Source organism: Eleutherodactylus coqui, chromosome 3, assembly GCF_035609145.1.
Source record: "Eleutherodactylus coqui strain aEleCoq1 chromosome 3, aEleCoq1.hap1, whole genome shotgun sequence".
In the NCBI taxonomy this organism is placed as follows: Eukaryota; Metazoa; Chordata; class Amphibia; order Anura; family Eleutherodactylidae; genus Eleutherodactylus; species Eleutherodactylus coqui.
In genome coordinates this window covers 238,992,274-239,008,879 of record NC_089839.1, presented here as the reverse complement: position 1 = coordinate 239,008,879, position 16,606 = coordinate 238,992,274, and the positions used below count along the sequence as shown (strand labels likewise).

At 47.7% G+C, this 16,606-nt stretch overlaps 1 protein-coding gene across 5 annotated transcripts in view; it reads right to left on the bottom strand.

Moving 5' to 3' along the window:
- Positions 1–16,606, bottom strand: part of LOC136621575 (coagulation factor XIII B chain-like) — a 612,738-nt gene that overhangs the window by 509,542 nt on the left and 86,590 nt on the right. For all 5 annotated transcript variants that reach the window (XM_066597142.1, XM_066597138.1, XM_066597143.1 and 2 more), the window contains exon 6: positions 2,741–2,938. In XM_066597142.1, coding sequence (XP_066453239.1) covers positions 2,741–2,938 — 198 coding nt within the window. The remainder of the gene's footprint in view (positions 1–2,740; positions 2,939–16,606) is intronic.

The window sequence follows — 16,606 nt, the reverse complement described above, 5'->3', positions numbered from 1 at the left end:
ACTATAAGGCATCCGGAGGCAACTAGTCATTGTTGAATCATTAGCTTCAATGGTAGATTATAATAGGAGTGGATTAGGTGGCTGCCTGAGACCCAAGTCTTCATGACTACCCACTAACTAGAACTCATCACCTCTCATCAACTAGAAGTGGTTCTTGGATTTCTGTCATGCTGGGAGTTAGCCTGGAGATGTGGCCACTGTAACAGAAGTGAATGAACTAGGTAAAGGAATTGGAAGGGCTAGGAGCAGCTCAGTTCTAATACTGTATTTATGTAGTGATTTTGAGTCTGTTACATTTCTTTAAAAGCAAATGTAGTAACCTTGGTTCTGGCATCATTTTAATGCAGTAAGCTCTTGTTCTTTTACCACATCTATGTAGTAAGTTGCTTCTATTCTTGTATATATGTAGTAGGCTGGGTTCTAGCACTGTGTCTATGTAGTAAATAGAGATGAGCGAGTATACTCGCTAAGGCTAACTACTAGAGCGAGTAGTGCCTTAGCCGATTATCCTCCCGCTCGTCTCTAAAGATTTGGGGGCCGGCAGGGAGCGGCGGGGGAGAGCGGGGAGGAATGGAGTCGAGATCTCTCTCTCCCTCTCTCCCCCCCGCTCACCGCCGCAACTCACCTGTCACCATCGCCGGCAGCCGAATCTTTACAGACGAGCGGGCAGGTACTCAAATAAGGCACTACTCGCTCGAGTAGTTAGCCTTAGCGAGTATACTCGCTCATCTCTAGTAGTACACTTGTTGCATCTATGCAGTAAGCTGGGATCTAATATATCAAATATTTTATTGCTTGATTCTTGTATAATATCTTTCAAGTAATCTTGGTTCTGGCATCCTATCATTATAGTAAGCTTGGTTCTGGTACAATATCCATGTAGTAAGCTTGCTTCTGGTATCCTGTTATTACAGTATGCTTGATTCTGGTACTGTATCCATGTAGTAAGCTTGGTTATACCATCATGTCTGTGCAGTAAGCCCAGTAATGCTCCGATATCTATGTAGTGAATTTGCTTCTAGTACTGTATAGTAAGCTTGGTTTTTGCACTGTGTGTAGTAAACTTGGTTCTGGTATCACACTTATGTAGTAGGTTTGGTTCTAGCATTGAATCTATGTAGTAAGTAGCTTGGTTTTGTTTTGATATCTAGGTAGTTACCTTTGTTTTAGTATCTATGCAGTATGTCTGGTTCTGGTATCATATCTTTGTAGTAAGCTCAGCTGTGATACTGTATTAAAGGGGTTGTCCCGCGAAACAAAGTGGGGGTATACACTTCTGAATGGCCATATTAATGCACTTTGTAATGTACATTGTGCATTAATTATGAGCCATACAGAAGTTATTCACTTACCTGTTCCGTTGCTGGCGTCCTCGTCTCCATGGTGCCGTCTAATTTTCAGCGTCTTATCGCCCGATTAGACGCGCTTGCGCAGTCCGGTCTTCTCCCTTTGTGCCGGAGAGCGGCTCCTCGTAGCTCCGCCCCGTCACGTGTGCCGATTCCAGCCAATCAGGAGGCTGGAATCGGCAATGGAACGCACAGAAGACCTGCGGTCCACCGTGGGTGAAGATCCCGGCGGCCATCTTCGCAAGGTAAGTAAGAAGTCACCGGAGCGCGGGGATTCGGGTAAGTACTATCCGTTTTTTTTTTTTAAACTCCTGCATCGGGTTTGTCTCGCGCCGAACGGGGGGGCTATTGAAAAAAAAAAAAAACGTTTCGGCGCGGGACAACCCCTTTAATATATAGTAAACTTTGCTCTGTTGTTGTATCTATGCAGTAAATTCAATTCTGCTTCCAGATCTTTGTAGTAAGCTTGGTTCTGTTTCTGCATCTAATGTACAGCTGTAGCAGTGCCATCCTTCAAGTAGAGACTTATTAGTACAGTAACCTGAGACGTGTTAGTGGTGTTAAATCAGTAGTCAGCTTGGTTTGTTTATCGTAACTATGCAGTAAGCTTGGTTCTCATATCAAATCCATGCAGTAAACTTGGTTCTTTTATGGTATATCTATGCAGTTAGCGTCTGATTATTTTAAGACTTAAAGGGGTTGTCCCGCGCCGAAACGGGTTTTTTTTTTTTTTAACCCCCCCCCCCCCCCCGTTCGGCGCGAGACAACCCCGATGCAGGGGTTAAAAAAAACAAACGGAGAGTGCTTACCTGAATCCCGGCGGTCCGGCGTCTTCATACTTACCTGCTGAAGATGGCCGCCGGGGTCTGCTCCCTCCGTGGACCGCAGCTCTTCTGTGCGGTCCATTGCCGATTCCAGCCTCCTGATTGGCTGGAATCGGCACGTGACGGGGCGGAGCTACACGGAGCCGGCATTCTGTACGAGCGGCTCCATTGAAGAGAGCAGAAGACCCGGACTGCGCAAGCGCGGCTAATTTGGCCATCGGAGGGCGAAAATTAGTCGGCTCCATGGGAACGAGGACGCTAGCAACGGAGCAGGTAAGTAAAAAACTTTTTATAACTTCTGTATGGCTCATAATTAATGCACAATGTACATTACAAAGTGCATTAATATGGCCATACAGAAGTGTATAGACCCACTTGCTGCCGTGGGACAACCCCTTTAAGACTGATGAGTGTGTGTGTGTGTGTGTGGATGGGTGGGGTCCACAATCTTCATATAGTTTAGAGCCCAAAGTAGACTTAATCCACCTCTTTTTGAAAACATCATTCCTTGGTGGCAGCAGAAATAAATAGTGACAACCTGTGTGCATATGGCTATGGCCTAACACTTACCATTCCTGAAGCATTTTGGATATTGCAGCTTTCCTTGTTGACAAGCAGGTCTCATCAGTGTGCCAGGAGGAGCTTCATGCTCAGGTTTACAGACAAATTCCACTTCCTCACCATGTCTAAGGTAAATCTTTTTATAATCTCTCCATCTTAGCTGTATCCTATTTTCTTCCATGTCCTTTTCCTTTGCAGTACATGGCTCTGTAACATTAAATGAGCATTTTTATTATATTTTAATTTCCTTTTATGTATTCAAAGCAAAATGTCCAGTAATCATATCCCTTCCAATAGTACTTAAATATTGTAGTATATACAATAACATATACTGTTTATAGTTTTCCCCTGACTTTGCAGCTTAAGGGCTCAGTCACATAAGTGATTTTTAAGCGCATGTATATGTATGATAAAAAAAAATGGTACATCGCCTTTGTTTAAAATTGCGTGTCCAAAGAAAAATGAAAAAAAATCGCACATAATAGTGCGATCGCTATTCCCCGCTGTGGCTGTAACAGCTGCAGCAGGGGATTCCTTGAATGTGAAACCCCTTTATGCTGTCACATCCAGGTTTTTCACCTTGTTGTCAAAGGGGCCGGTGGCAGCAGCGCCGGCCCCATTGAAAACATAGGGAGTTTATCGGGCTCCCTTGCCACAGCTGTGGATGCTATCCCATTGCTTTCAATAGAGCAGGTGCTGCTGCCCCATTGACAGGAATGGGATGAAGTCAACCCTTGCAGTGATGATTTTCAGGGGAAGGGGGCTTGAAATATAAACCCTACCCTGAAAATCATTCCTAGCTGTAGAAAAAGAAAGTGTAAACTTAAGTATAAGTGCTATGAATAGTAACCAAACAGCAGCACCAAGCCAATATGCACCATATAATAGGTGTGGAGGAAGATAATAGATACTCGCCGTGCACGCCTGCCAGGTCCCGGACACTGAGGAGCCAAAGTAAACTGGAAGCAAGTTGTTTTTGGAAGGCAGCACTGGTCCAGGGGAGATCAGCCAAGAGACAGAAGGTATTGCTGATATATCATCCTTTATTAGTGAATACAGATCCAGAAGTAAAACAGCATGGCAACGTTTCGACGGCTGCTGCCGTCTTTGTCAAGCTTGACAAAGACGGCAGCAGCCGTCGAAACGTTGCCATGCTGTTTTACTTCTGGATCTGTATTCACTAATAAAGGATGATATATTAGCAATACCTTCTGTCTCTTAAAGGAGATGTCTCGAGGAAGCAGTGAATTTTTTTTTTTTGCCCAGTCCCCCCCCATTAAGTACACATTACTAAGCCCCCCTGTAAATGACATTTCTAGCTGGTTCGTACTTACCGTTCCAGCGTTTCAGCAACTTATAAAAGTTTCCCCAAGATGGCCGCCGGCTCTTTTCCCTTCGCTAGCTGCAGCCCGACGTGCGCGCTCCCGAGACGCTGCCAGCTGTGTCTCCATGGCAACCAGACGCCCCGCAGCCGCCGACCGGACCCACCGCCAGGCAGCAGGTAACCGGCGCAGCCCCCCCCCCGGCGCAGCGACAGCCCCCCCCCGGCCCAGCGCTAGTTCCCCCGGCCCAGCGACAGCCCCCCCCCGGCCCAGCGACAGCCCCCCCCGGCCCAGCGCTAGTTCCCCCGGCGCAGCGACAGCCCCCCCCGGCCCAGCGCTAGTTCCCCCGGCGCAGCGACAGCCCCCCCCATCACCCCCCTCCCCCCCCCCCCCGGCGCAGCCCGGCGCAGCGGCAGCCCCCCCGGCCCATGACTTACCAGGACAGCTGGACGGCGGGACAGCTGGGCGGCTTCTCCGGACAGCTCGGCAGCTCTGCACCTTCCTCTAACAGAGGAAGGTACAGAATGGCCGCTCCAGCGCGCTCCCGAGCAGTGACAGCTCGTCTGCGCATGCGCAGAAGAGCTGTAGCGGGGAGCACACTGAAGCGGCTCGTGCTGAATGGAGAAGACCGGACTGCGCAAGCGCGTCTAAAAAAGCAAGCTGCCGGCGAATTTAGACGGAACCATGGAGACGAGGACGCTAGCAACGGAGCAGGTAAGTGGAATAACCTCTGTATGGCTCATATTTAATGCACGATGTATATTACAAAGTGCATTAATATGGCCATACGGAAGTGTATAACCCCACTTTGTTTCGCGAGACCACCCCTTTAAGTATAAGCGCTGTCCACTCTTCTCCCTGTCCCCGGCCACAGAATACAAAGAAGACTGCCGGGATAGCGAGGAGAGCCGGACATCACTTCTAGGTGAGTTAATATTTTTTATTTCTACAGCTAGGGATGGTTTTTGGGGTAGGGCTTATATTTGAAGCCCCTCACCCCCACCCCCCAAAAATTATCTCTGCAGGGGTAGACTTCATCCCATTGCTTTGAATGGGGCTGAAGCAGCGCTGGCCCCATTGTAAGGAATGGGATAACATCGGGGATCTCTGCCAAAGCTGTCACATTTGTCACAGCTGTGTCAGGGGAGCGCGATGTAGTCCCTACATTTTCAATGGGGCCGGCGCTGCTGCCGCCAGCCCCATTGACAGCAAGGTGAAACCCCTGGATGTGACAGTATCCAGGGGTTTCACTTTTTTTTCCGTCTAACAGTCACATGTGAAAACGCTGTCCTATTTTTTACAGGTGCAAATTTTTTGCGCATGTAAAAATCGAACATGTGACCGCTTCCGTTGGAAAGCATTAGTTCTTTCAGATGCAATTTTTTAGCGCATCTATACATGTGCTAAAAAAATAAATCACTCATTTGACAGAGCCCTATAATTCTTCCACAATTGTCATAAAAATATGGCAAAATGAGACAATTTCAAACCCTTAAAAGAAACATTAAAATAGTGGAATACACTTATTATCACAAAATGTAAGCACCTTGAAGCTGTTATCAGAATGGATTGAAAATTCATATTCGTAATTGTAATATTGATATAAGTAAGTGATTACAATATCAGAGCAAAAAGGGGAATTTTTTCTTACCGATAATTCCCTTTCTGGAAGACATCATGACAGCATACGCTGGAGGTTGCTCACCTGCTGACCTGAAGGGACAGGAAGAGGCAGAATATAAAAAGCACCTCCCCTCCACCAACACCAGTGCGTTCCAAATGACCACAGTGACCAGTTACTTAACCAGAAGGTGTGTTTTTATTGACATCACACACCTCAGAAAACAAAGTTAAAGCATACACATTACCTCATGTGTTGGACAAACTAGGGTAACCATGTTGGTAAGGGGGGGAAAAAAGCCCGTATGCTGTCATGATGTCTTCCAGAAAGGGAATTATCGGTAAGAAAAAATTCCCCTTTTCCCCATGACATCATGACAGCATACGCTGGAGGAATACCAAATAAGTGGCATGGGCTTTTTAGGGAGGGATTACGGCTTGGAGCACCTTCCTACCGAAGGATGCGTCCTGACTATATTTAAAGTCCAGCCTATAATGTTTGATGAAAGTATGGCCTGAAGTCCATGTGGCTGCGTTACAGATTTGCTCAATCGATGCGTGCGCTCTCTCCGCCCAAGAGGATGCCACTGCTCTCGTTGAGTGGGCCTTCAAACCTTCTGGAGGGGGGATGCCCTTGGCCTTGTAAGCCTCCTGGATGGCTCTCCTGAGCCACCTGGCGATCGCATCTTTAGAAGCGGCCTTTCCTTTGGCCTGCCCCTGAAATTGAACGAAAAGTTTGTCAGACTTCCTGAAACTTTCTGTTGCCTCGAGGTACGCTAGTACCGCTCTTTTGACGTCTATATTATGGAGCTTTTGTTCTTTTGCATTTTTGAAATTTTGGCAAAAGGCTGGAATAACTATTGGTTGGCCCCTGTGGAAATCTGACAATACTTTAGGCTGGAAGGATGGGTCTAAAGAAAAAACTATTTTATCCGGGTGGATAGTCATATATGGGGCCCTTCGTGAGAGGGCCTGGATTTCCCCCACGCGTCTGGCTGACGTAACTGCCACAAGCAGGGCTACCTTGTATGTCAGCCAGGCGATGGATAGATCCGTAATCGGTTCAAATGGGGGGTCGCATAAGGCCTGAAGGACTATGGTTAGATCCCAGGGTGGTGCCGTGGGCCGTGTGAATGGATGTAATCTGCTCGCCCCTCTAAGAAATCTCCTAATCCACCTGTGCTCCGCCAGCGCGAGATCGAAGAATGCCCCCAAGGCCGCAATTTGGACTTTGAGTGTATTCGGACTCAAACCTTTATCCAGGCCCGCCTGGAGAAAATCTAAGATTTTCCGGACGTCTGGCTGATCCAGCTGCTGGATGTCCTGGCCTAACCACTCCGAAAATTTTTTCCAGACTTTGGAGTAGATTTTGTGTGTCGAGGGTTTAAGGCTCTCGCTAATGGTGGAAATAACCTTAGGGGAAAGACCCTTTCCTAGGAACTTTACCCGCTCAAGCTCCAGGCCGTAAGCCTGAACTTGTGAACTTCCGGGTAAAGAAGAGGGCCCTGCGACAGTAGGTCCGGTCTTGTTGGAAGGTGGAAGGGCTCTCCCACTGACAGGGATCTCAGGAGGGGGAACCACGGTCTTTTGGGCCAATATGGTGCTACAAAAATTACTGTTAGGGTTGACTGCAGTAATTTCCTTAGCAGAAGCGGGATTAGTGGTAGAGGGGGAAAGGCATACGCTAGGTCCCAATCCCAGGGGTGAGAGAGAGCGTCCGTGCCCAGGGCCTGTTTCTCTGCGCCTCTGGAAAAGAAAAGCCGGCATTTGGTGTTTGCGCTTGACGCAAAGAGGTCTACTTCTGGTACCCCCCACTTCTCCACAAGAAGGCTGAACACCTCTGGATGGAGTTCCCACTCTCCTGGGTCCACTTTCCTTCTGCTTAAAAAGTCCGCGGCTGAGTTCTCGGCTCCTCTTATATGAAAGGCCGATAGGGACTTTGTTGTGCCTTCCGCCCATTGAAGGATCCGCCCCGCCAGTCGTTGTAGTGGAGGATTCCTGGTGGTACCCTGGTGGCGAATGAGTGATACTGTTGTCATATTGTCTGAGAAGATCCTCACATGTTTCGCCACTAATCGTGTTTGCAGGCTACGCAGGGATTTCCATACAGCTTTAAGCTCCCTAAAGTTCGATGAGCTAGCTTTCTCGTGAACGTCCCAGGCCCCCTGTACATAACCGCCTTCAAAGTGGGCCCCCCACCCTTTGGCGCTGGCATCGGTCGTGATTATTACGGCCGGGTCCAAATTCCAATCGGATGCCTGAGACAGGTTGTCCGACGACACCCACCAACGGAGAGAAGCTCTGGCTTCCGCAGAAATAGGGATTGTCTGATCAAGCGAAGCCTGCAACTTGTCCCAATTCCGGAGAATTAGTGACTGGAGTCCGCGACTGTGGAATTGGGCCCAGGGGACCACGCCGATGCACGAAGTCATTAGTCCCAGGATCCGCATTGCGTCTCTTATCGTTACCCTATGTTTTTTATATAGGTTGGAACATTCCTCTATGATAAGATGTTTTCTTAGGGGAGGAAGGGACGAATTTTGTAGACTGGAATCCAGAATGACACCCAGGAATTTCTTCCTGGTTTCTGGCTCCATGTTGGATTTTGACTCGTTAACAATCCAGCCAAGCTCCTTAAATAACTGCAATGTGGACTCCAAGTGTGATCTCAGAGTAGATGGGGAATCTGCCACCAACAGGAAGTCGTCTAAGTAGGGGATGATCATGACACCCTGGTTTCGTAAGAAGGCCACCATTTCCATCACGACCTTGGAAAAAATTCGCGGAGCCGAGGAGATTCCAAATGGTAGGCAGACGAACTGGAAGTGGCGGATTTCCCCCTCCACCCTCAGCGCAAATCTCAGAAATTTTTGTGAGTTGGCGTAAATAGGGATATGAAAATAGGCATCCTTAAGGTCTATTGTAGCCATTACGTTATCCCTGGCAATTAAAGGAGTTGCAGTTCTAATGGTTTCCATTTTGAATCTCCTATATTCAATGAATTTATTCAGTTGTTTTAAATTGATAATGGTGCGGTGGGAGCCGTCTGGTTTGGGAACCAGAAAGAGGGGGGAATAGAAGCCTTTTCCCTGTTCCTTCTTAGGGACTGGGATAATCGCGCCGAGACCCTGCAGGTTCCGTATGCCCTCCAACAGAGCCTGTTCTAGGCCTGGAGACTGGGTTGGGGTTATCATAAACCTGTCCGGGGGGCGGGATAGTAGCTCGATCCTGTACCCCTCCGCCACTAGGTGCAGTACCCACTCATTAGTTGTAATACTACGCCAGCTATTGGAATAGCGAGCCAGTCTACCCCCTACCGGGCCCGAAAGTATGGGCTGAGGGACAAAAGTTAAAGTCTTACCCCTTCCGCCCTTTGGATAAGACCATCTTCCGGTCTTTCCCTTCCCGGCGTACGTAGACGAGGGATGAGGGGTGAAGGGTCTCTTGGGTGGTCTGGTGGCAGGCAGTCCGTGACTCTTGTCAGCTGCTTTCTCCAGCAGACGATCCAGGTCTGGTCCGAATATACGCCCGCCCCGGAACGGTAGGGTACATAGCCTATTTTTGGACGCAGCGTCCCCTGACCACTCTTTCACCCACACTGCCCTTCTGGCGGTGTTCGATAGGGCTGCCATGCGGGCTCCGAGGCGGACTGTTTCCATCGAAGCATCTGCCAGGAACCCTGTTGCCATTCGCAGCAGAGGGATGCCGCTTGCGAACTCCTCCCTAGGGGCTTTTTGGTCGACTAGGGCTGCGAATTGGTCCAACCAGATTGCCATGGAACGAGCCACGGAAGTGGCCGCGATGTTAGCTTTCATGATGAGACCGGAGGTGGACCAGGCTTTACGCATGGATGTGTCCACCTTATGGTCCAACGGGTCCTTTAAGTGGGATGTATCCTCAAAGGGCAACCCGGACTTTCTGGATACCATGGCAATTGCGGTATCGACTTTAGGTATCTCGTCCAAAAAGGACACTTCATCTCCCGGAAATAACAGGCGTTCTTTAAATTCCCTGGGGATTAGCGGAGCCTGATCCACGCTCTCCCACTCATTTAGGATCAGCTGCTTGAGTGTGGCGTTTACGGGGAATGAAGATTTTTGTTGCGGGAGTAACCCCGCGAACATATCCTCCTGGACTGTGCGGGGTTGCTGCACGTCTTCCTCCACCTGCATGGTCCTGCGTACCGCTTTCAGCAGTTGATCCATGTCCGCGGTAGAGAAAAGATATTTCTTGTCCTCCTGCGTCACTTCCCCGTCAAAATCCACATTTTCCGCTATGTCGGAGTCAGACTCAGACACCGCCGGAACCGACCTGCGTGTAACCCCGGAAGGCCCAGGTTGGAGGTCCGAGAGGGAGGACTGCACTTCTTCTCGGACGACTGACCGAATTTCGGCCATAAGGGAAGTTTTTTCCTCCTGCATAATTTTCGCGGAGCAGGTAGCGCATAGCGTTTTGGTGCAGGAGTCGTCAAGTTTGGTTAGACATACTGGACATTTTTTACTCCTGCGTCTAGCCTCCCTTGGTTTTTGAGTATCCCTGTCCTGTAAGACAAGGGAAACTCTGTTAGTGGGGAAGTGTATGTAGTGCAGGTGTAGGTTGGTCCACTGGACCACTTACAGTTAGGAGGGTCTCTGGGTCCTCTCTGGTCGACATCTTGCGCCTTGCAGGAACGCTTCCTGTGCTTAGGATCGTTCCTTAGCGTGGAGAAACACCACCAGCTGATGCAGGGGCAGCGGATTTTTGAATTTGGCGCCGGCCGCGCCAGGCCACGCCCCCTTTGCGGAGCGTCCGACGTCACCGCGCTGTATCCGAAGCCACGCCCCCTGGAGCGCTCCTGTCGGCCCTGGACCCGGAGATGGCGGCCGCCGCCGCAATGACGGCCGCAGTGGTGCCGGCAGCCCGTACTTGGACCCCGGCCCACCGGAGATGGCGGCCGCCGCCCGAAATGACGGCCGCAGTGGTGCCGGCAACCCGTACTTGGGCCCCGGCCCACGCAGTCCCCGGAAAGCTCCCAGATGGGGTCCTTCCCACTGGGTTTGCCGGGGCTGCCCGAAAGATCCACGCCGCCGCTTCGCCGGTAAGTCCTCCTCCGGCATGGGACAGCGTTGCTGGAGTTCTGCCGCTGCTGTCCTGAAGGGACAGGAAAAACACTGGTGTTGGTGGAGGGGAGGTGCTTTTTATATTCTGCCTCTTCCTGTCCCTTCAGGTCAGCAGGTGAGCAACCTCCAGCGTATGCTGTCATGATGTCATGGGGAAACTATAATTTACTGCGGAAAATGAATACTTGAAGGGAGGCTCTTGTACCCTGTCGGGCCGCCTCTAGCTTGGATATAAGATGTGATACAAGCGGACATGGAGGCATACAGGTTTCATATGGTATCCTGCAGCATACCAGTCTATGCTGTAACCGAGGCTCTAGCTTATGCAAAGTCATAGATTGTCAAAGTTGGTGTCCCAGATGGTGCCATGCATGTTCTATTGGTGATAAATATGATGACCGGGCAGGCCAAAGAAGTGTGTGGCGAGCATTATTCTGCTATAAAATGCCTCTTGGAAGCCCTGCCATGACAGGAACACATGTGGCTGTAGGATGTTATGAACATATCGCTGAGCTGTCATTGTTTCTGTACCAATGCTAGAGGTGACTAACTGTTGTATACAATGGGCCCCCAGACCACAGCAAAGGCAGGATTGAGGGGCTCACCCTTAGATCTCCAGACACTAACAGGGTCGTCGTCATTTAACCCCTTGAGTGGCACGCCCGGAAATTTTCCGGGGACGAGCTCCACTGCTCATAGTGACATAGCCCGGAAGATTTCCGGGCTATGTATCACTATGGGAGCTGCAGAGCACAATGCCACAAGCTGTGACAGTGTGCTCTGCCTGCACAGACCCACAGAGAACAAAGCAAGGGCTTTGAAAAACCAGCAGAAGATATTGCCGGCATATCGGCAATGTCCTGCTTTGTTTACAGGTTGCCATAGAGACCATCGGCTTGTCAGAAGCAAGCCCATGGTCTCTGTGGCAGGGAGAGCTTGGTGCTTGGCTGTGAGAGGACAGCTAGGTACCAGCTCTTACAGCAGAGATCAGAGAAAACCTCCGATCTCTGCTGTGTTAACCCTTTACATGCGGCAGTCTATGTGACTGCAGCATGTAAAGGGCTGTCACTGCAGCATGTAAAGGGCTGTCACCATCAGACCCCCGGAATGTGATCAGGGGGTCCTGATGGGTCCCTGTGGAAGTCCCCTAAAGGGACAAAAAAAAAAAAGTTTAAAAAAAAAAAAAAAGTTAAAAAATTATTTTAAAAAAAATTATAAAAACACTTGTCTCCCTTTACTTTGTAAAAAATCAAAAATACAATCACACATGTGGTATCCATGCGTCGTAATGACCCAGAGAAGGAAGTTAATACATTATTTAACCCCTTAATGACATGGCCCCTTTTTTTCTTTTTTCCCCATTTCTTTTTTTCCTCCCTCCTGTTTAAAAAATCACAACTTGTCCCGCAAAAAACAAGCCCTTATATGGCCGTGTCAATGGAAAAATGAAAAAGTTATGGCTCTTGAGACGCAACTGCAAAATTAGTTGAAATTCAATGATTAGACCATTTTAAAAAACCTGCCCTTGTGGGCACGACAGGGTGGTAGGAAACCCGCCACTCAAGGGGTTAAGGGGAACAACAGGTTCCACTCGTCCTGTTAGAAGAATCGGTTCCACTTCACTGTAAATGAAGATGATGGTGGGTTGGTGTTAAAGACAGTACATATAATGGGCACTTGTAATAATGGTGCCACATGTATCTGGATGGCGGACAATGAAACAGTTGGGGCCGCTTGTGCTCGACAGACAATCAGACAATCCTCTCTAATAGTGGTCTGCCGAGCCTGAGCCTGGTCGCCTTGTGTGCATGCCCTCACGCGTCCGCTAGTTCCAACACCTCCTAACAGTCATGTCAGAATGGATCAGGTTAACTCTCTTAACTGGGTGACAGATGTAGCATTATAGAGGCATGTCTATGGTAAGCAAGCTCTACACAAGAAGAAAAAGATGTCCACTACACACAAGTAACGGCTGAGACTCCAAGGGTGGAACCACTTTTAGGCAGGGTTCACACAGGGCGGATTTTCCGCTGTTTTGCCGTGGTTTTTCCATTGCGGTTTTGCCGCAGAAGAACTGCTTCTGCGGCAGAACCGCTTCAAAGGTTAATTTGGGCTTGCAGATTTTCCTGTGGATTTTCGTGCGGAAAAATCCGCAAGCGTTTTTTTCCGCAACGCTTTTTTACTTTTTGCCACGTATTTTGGTGCGGATTTGGCTGCGTTCATAGAGGTCTATGGACAAAAAAGCGCTGCCGAAAAGACCGTAGAAGGGACATGCTGCATCTTTGAAAACCGCGCTGCAGTTGCATTTCCGCACTGTGGCTGTGCGGAAAAAAATCAGCACTGTGAGAACAGCTTTTTGGCAAAACTCATTTGTGCTGCATTGCACTGCAAACGCAGCGGTTTTGCCGCAGTCCGGATATGCAACGGCAATCCGCAGCAAATCCGCACTGTGTGAACCCAGCCTTAGGGCTTCACATGGCAAGACTGCTCATCTAATTACACCACAACTCTAATCATTTGCTTGAGATGTAACTGAATGCCGAGTATTGCAGCAAATTACAACTTCTAGGGGGTTGTTTTTTTTGACAAAGAGTGCATTTATAATAAAGCTAGTGTAAAAAAATATAGTCATCAGTCGGATAAGAAAATAATAAATCATGCAATGTAGAGTAAATTTTCATCTTTTACAAACTTCTTCACTTTATGCAAGACCTCAAATGAAAAATAAGTGCGACATATACAAACATAATGCGCCATTCCCAGTATGTGACAGAGAGGCCATTGGCTTCCTTGGGCACAAAAACTTTAGCAACCTAAGGGCTCCTGCACACTTGCGTTTTTCTTGCGCGTTTTTTTCACTCGATTGTCAATGGGACTTTCTAATGTTAAAATTGTATCGCAACAAACTTTTTAAAAAACCACCAACTTGCGATGCGTTTTTTACATTAGAAAGTCCCATTGACAATCACGTAAAAAAACTGCAGCGATATTGCGTGAAAAAAATGTGCAAGAAAAACACAAGTGTGCAGGAGCCCAAAGGGTGTCTTTCCACTAGCGTTTTTTTAACGGTGCAATATCGCTGCGTTTTTTAAACGCAATTGTCAATGGGACTTTCTAATGTTAAAAACGCATCGCAGAAAAATTGCAAAGCACAAATTTGGGATGTTTTTTTAACATAAGAAAGTCCCATTGACAATTACGTTAAAAAAACGCAGCGATATTGCACCGTTAAAAAAACGACAGTGGAAAGGCACCCCAACTGATATAGATATATTCACTCAGCTCCAAGGCCTTAAACTCACCCATTTGGATTGTTAAACCTTTAAACACGTTTTAACTTGCCATCCAGTTTTAGGTCTCGTTTGCACAATTTAAAATACACTTCAGAAAAATTTAACCCAGATTTTCATCTCATAATCTGTGACAGAACTCTGTGGCAGAGCTGTGGGTTTGTGCCACCAATTTGTATTTGAAGATGACACTGATGCACATGCAGATTAACCCAAATTCATCCTTGTGTTAATTTAGTGATGCGGATTCCAATTTAAGAATATACGTGTCAATATTATTATTCTTTTTCTAGTAACACAGATTTCAAATCTGTGCTATATGAACAGGAACTTGGATTTCCTTTGAACTCAATGAGATGTTAAATGATGCAGATTCCCCCTCCTGCCCCAACAAACCATTGCCTACTTCCGCTACATTGATCACATCATAATCATCTAGACCAACACCTAACAAAAACTAATAAAATTTAATGAGAGATTTAATGCATTTCACCCCACCATAAACCTGACATTAAGCTACTCGTATACAGAAATCAACTTTTTGGACACCACCATAAAAATTTCGAACATCTCAATACAGAAATCTCTATACCAGAAATTGATCAACCCACATACCTCAGATAGGACAGTTCCCATCCTAAACACATCAAAAAGTCCATCGTCTACAGCCAGGCCATCAGATACAACCAGATCTGCTCCAACTCAGCAGTCAGGAACATTTAAACAATCTCAAAAAGACATTTTTAAATCAGGGCTACCATCCCACTTGAATTGATGACCAAATCACCAGAGCCATCAGGATACTCAGAAATCAACTACTTCAATACAAGGAGAAAGAAAAAAAAGAAACATGTGCCTCTCATACCCTACACAAAGATGACCATCTGAAAACCATATTCCTGGACCCTCCCTTCCTATGTTATAGGCAACCTCCTAATTTAAGGAACTTTGTAATCAGGAGTGCACTGCCTTCTGACACACAAAAAAGGAACTTATCCCTGTAAGGTAAGGAGCTGCAAGACCTGCTCACATGTACTGACTGTGGATAGGATACAGATCCCCAACACACAGCAGGACTATAAGATCCCTAGGACATTCACATGTTCCACGTCCAATGTTGTGTACCTGATCCAATACAGTAAATGTCCTGTTGGAGGGCTTTATATTGGGGAAACAGGACAAAAACTGAGAGCCAAGATGAGGTCTCATCGCCACTCAGTTAGGCCTCATGTCCACGGGGAAAATCGGGCCCGCTACGGATTCTCCATGTAGAATCTGCAGCGGGTCCCTCCTGCCCCGCGGACATGAGCGCCGAAAATACAAATAAATGAGAATAAACTTACCTCCGATCCGCTCCGTTTCTTCTCTTCGCGGCGGCGTCATCTTCTCTCGTCGCGGCCGGATCTTCATTCTTCGGCTCGGCGGATGTGCACGATGACGTCGGTGACGTGCCCCGCGCATGCGCCGGGCCGAAGCAAAATGATCCGGCCGCGGCTGAGAGAGGATGGCGCCGCGGAGAAGAGAAGAACCGGAGCGGGTAAGTAAAATATGATTTTTGTGTCCCGCGGATCCGGACGGCTTCCATAGGCTTCAATAGAAGCCCGCGGGAGCCGTCCCCGCGGGAGACCCGCATGAAAATGGAGCATGGTCCGGATTTTTTCATGCTCCATTTTTTTTAAAATCACTTTTATTGACGATCCGCGGGTATTTATCTACCCGCGGGTGGTCAATGCATCCCTATGGGGTGCGGATCCGCGCGCGGGAGAAGAGTTAAAATCCGCTGCGGATTTTAATTCTTCTTTTCCCCGTGGACATGAGCCCTTAGAGAGGGAAAGACTGTATTACCTGCGGCAAAGCATTTTTGTGGTCAGGGACATAGCATAAAGCAGATGAGTGTTATTATGCTGAAGGGCAATTTCAAGTTGCAGCATCACAGAAGAATTTGGGGGCACAAATTTATGGCCATGTTTGATACCCTCATAATACAAAGCATCAGTTTGACATGCTGCATCTTTAAAACCCGCCCACCGTACATAAATTCTGCTGTGCATTTTGGGCAGATTTTTTCATCTCCTTGTGGGCAATATTTCTTAAATCTTATCCACATGGCTTGTACTTTAAATGCTGTGATTTTTCCATCCGGAAAATACATAGCATTTCTGCCCTGTGTGAACATACCCTTAGATAGAAAAGGAGTAGCACACAGCTCAAGAGCATGATAAGTATTAATGGTACATGTGTAGTCATCACTGGGACCTCTGACTAGCATTCCAGAAATTAGTATATGAGTTAAAGGTGGCTGTCTACACGTGTAGCTTTCTCCATTGTAATTTATGAGAGATGTGAAATGTTAGGATTTTACCACAACACCCATCATCTACAATGAAGAGAGCCACATACATACATGGTCTCATGTGCTTTGGATTGCTGACTTGGGGAGAAATGGACCCACCACTTGCACTCTCCTGTTAGAGGAATTGGAACCAGTAAATGAGACATTTATGACATATACATTACAGTATTGTGGCTCTTGGGAGTGGTTCA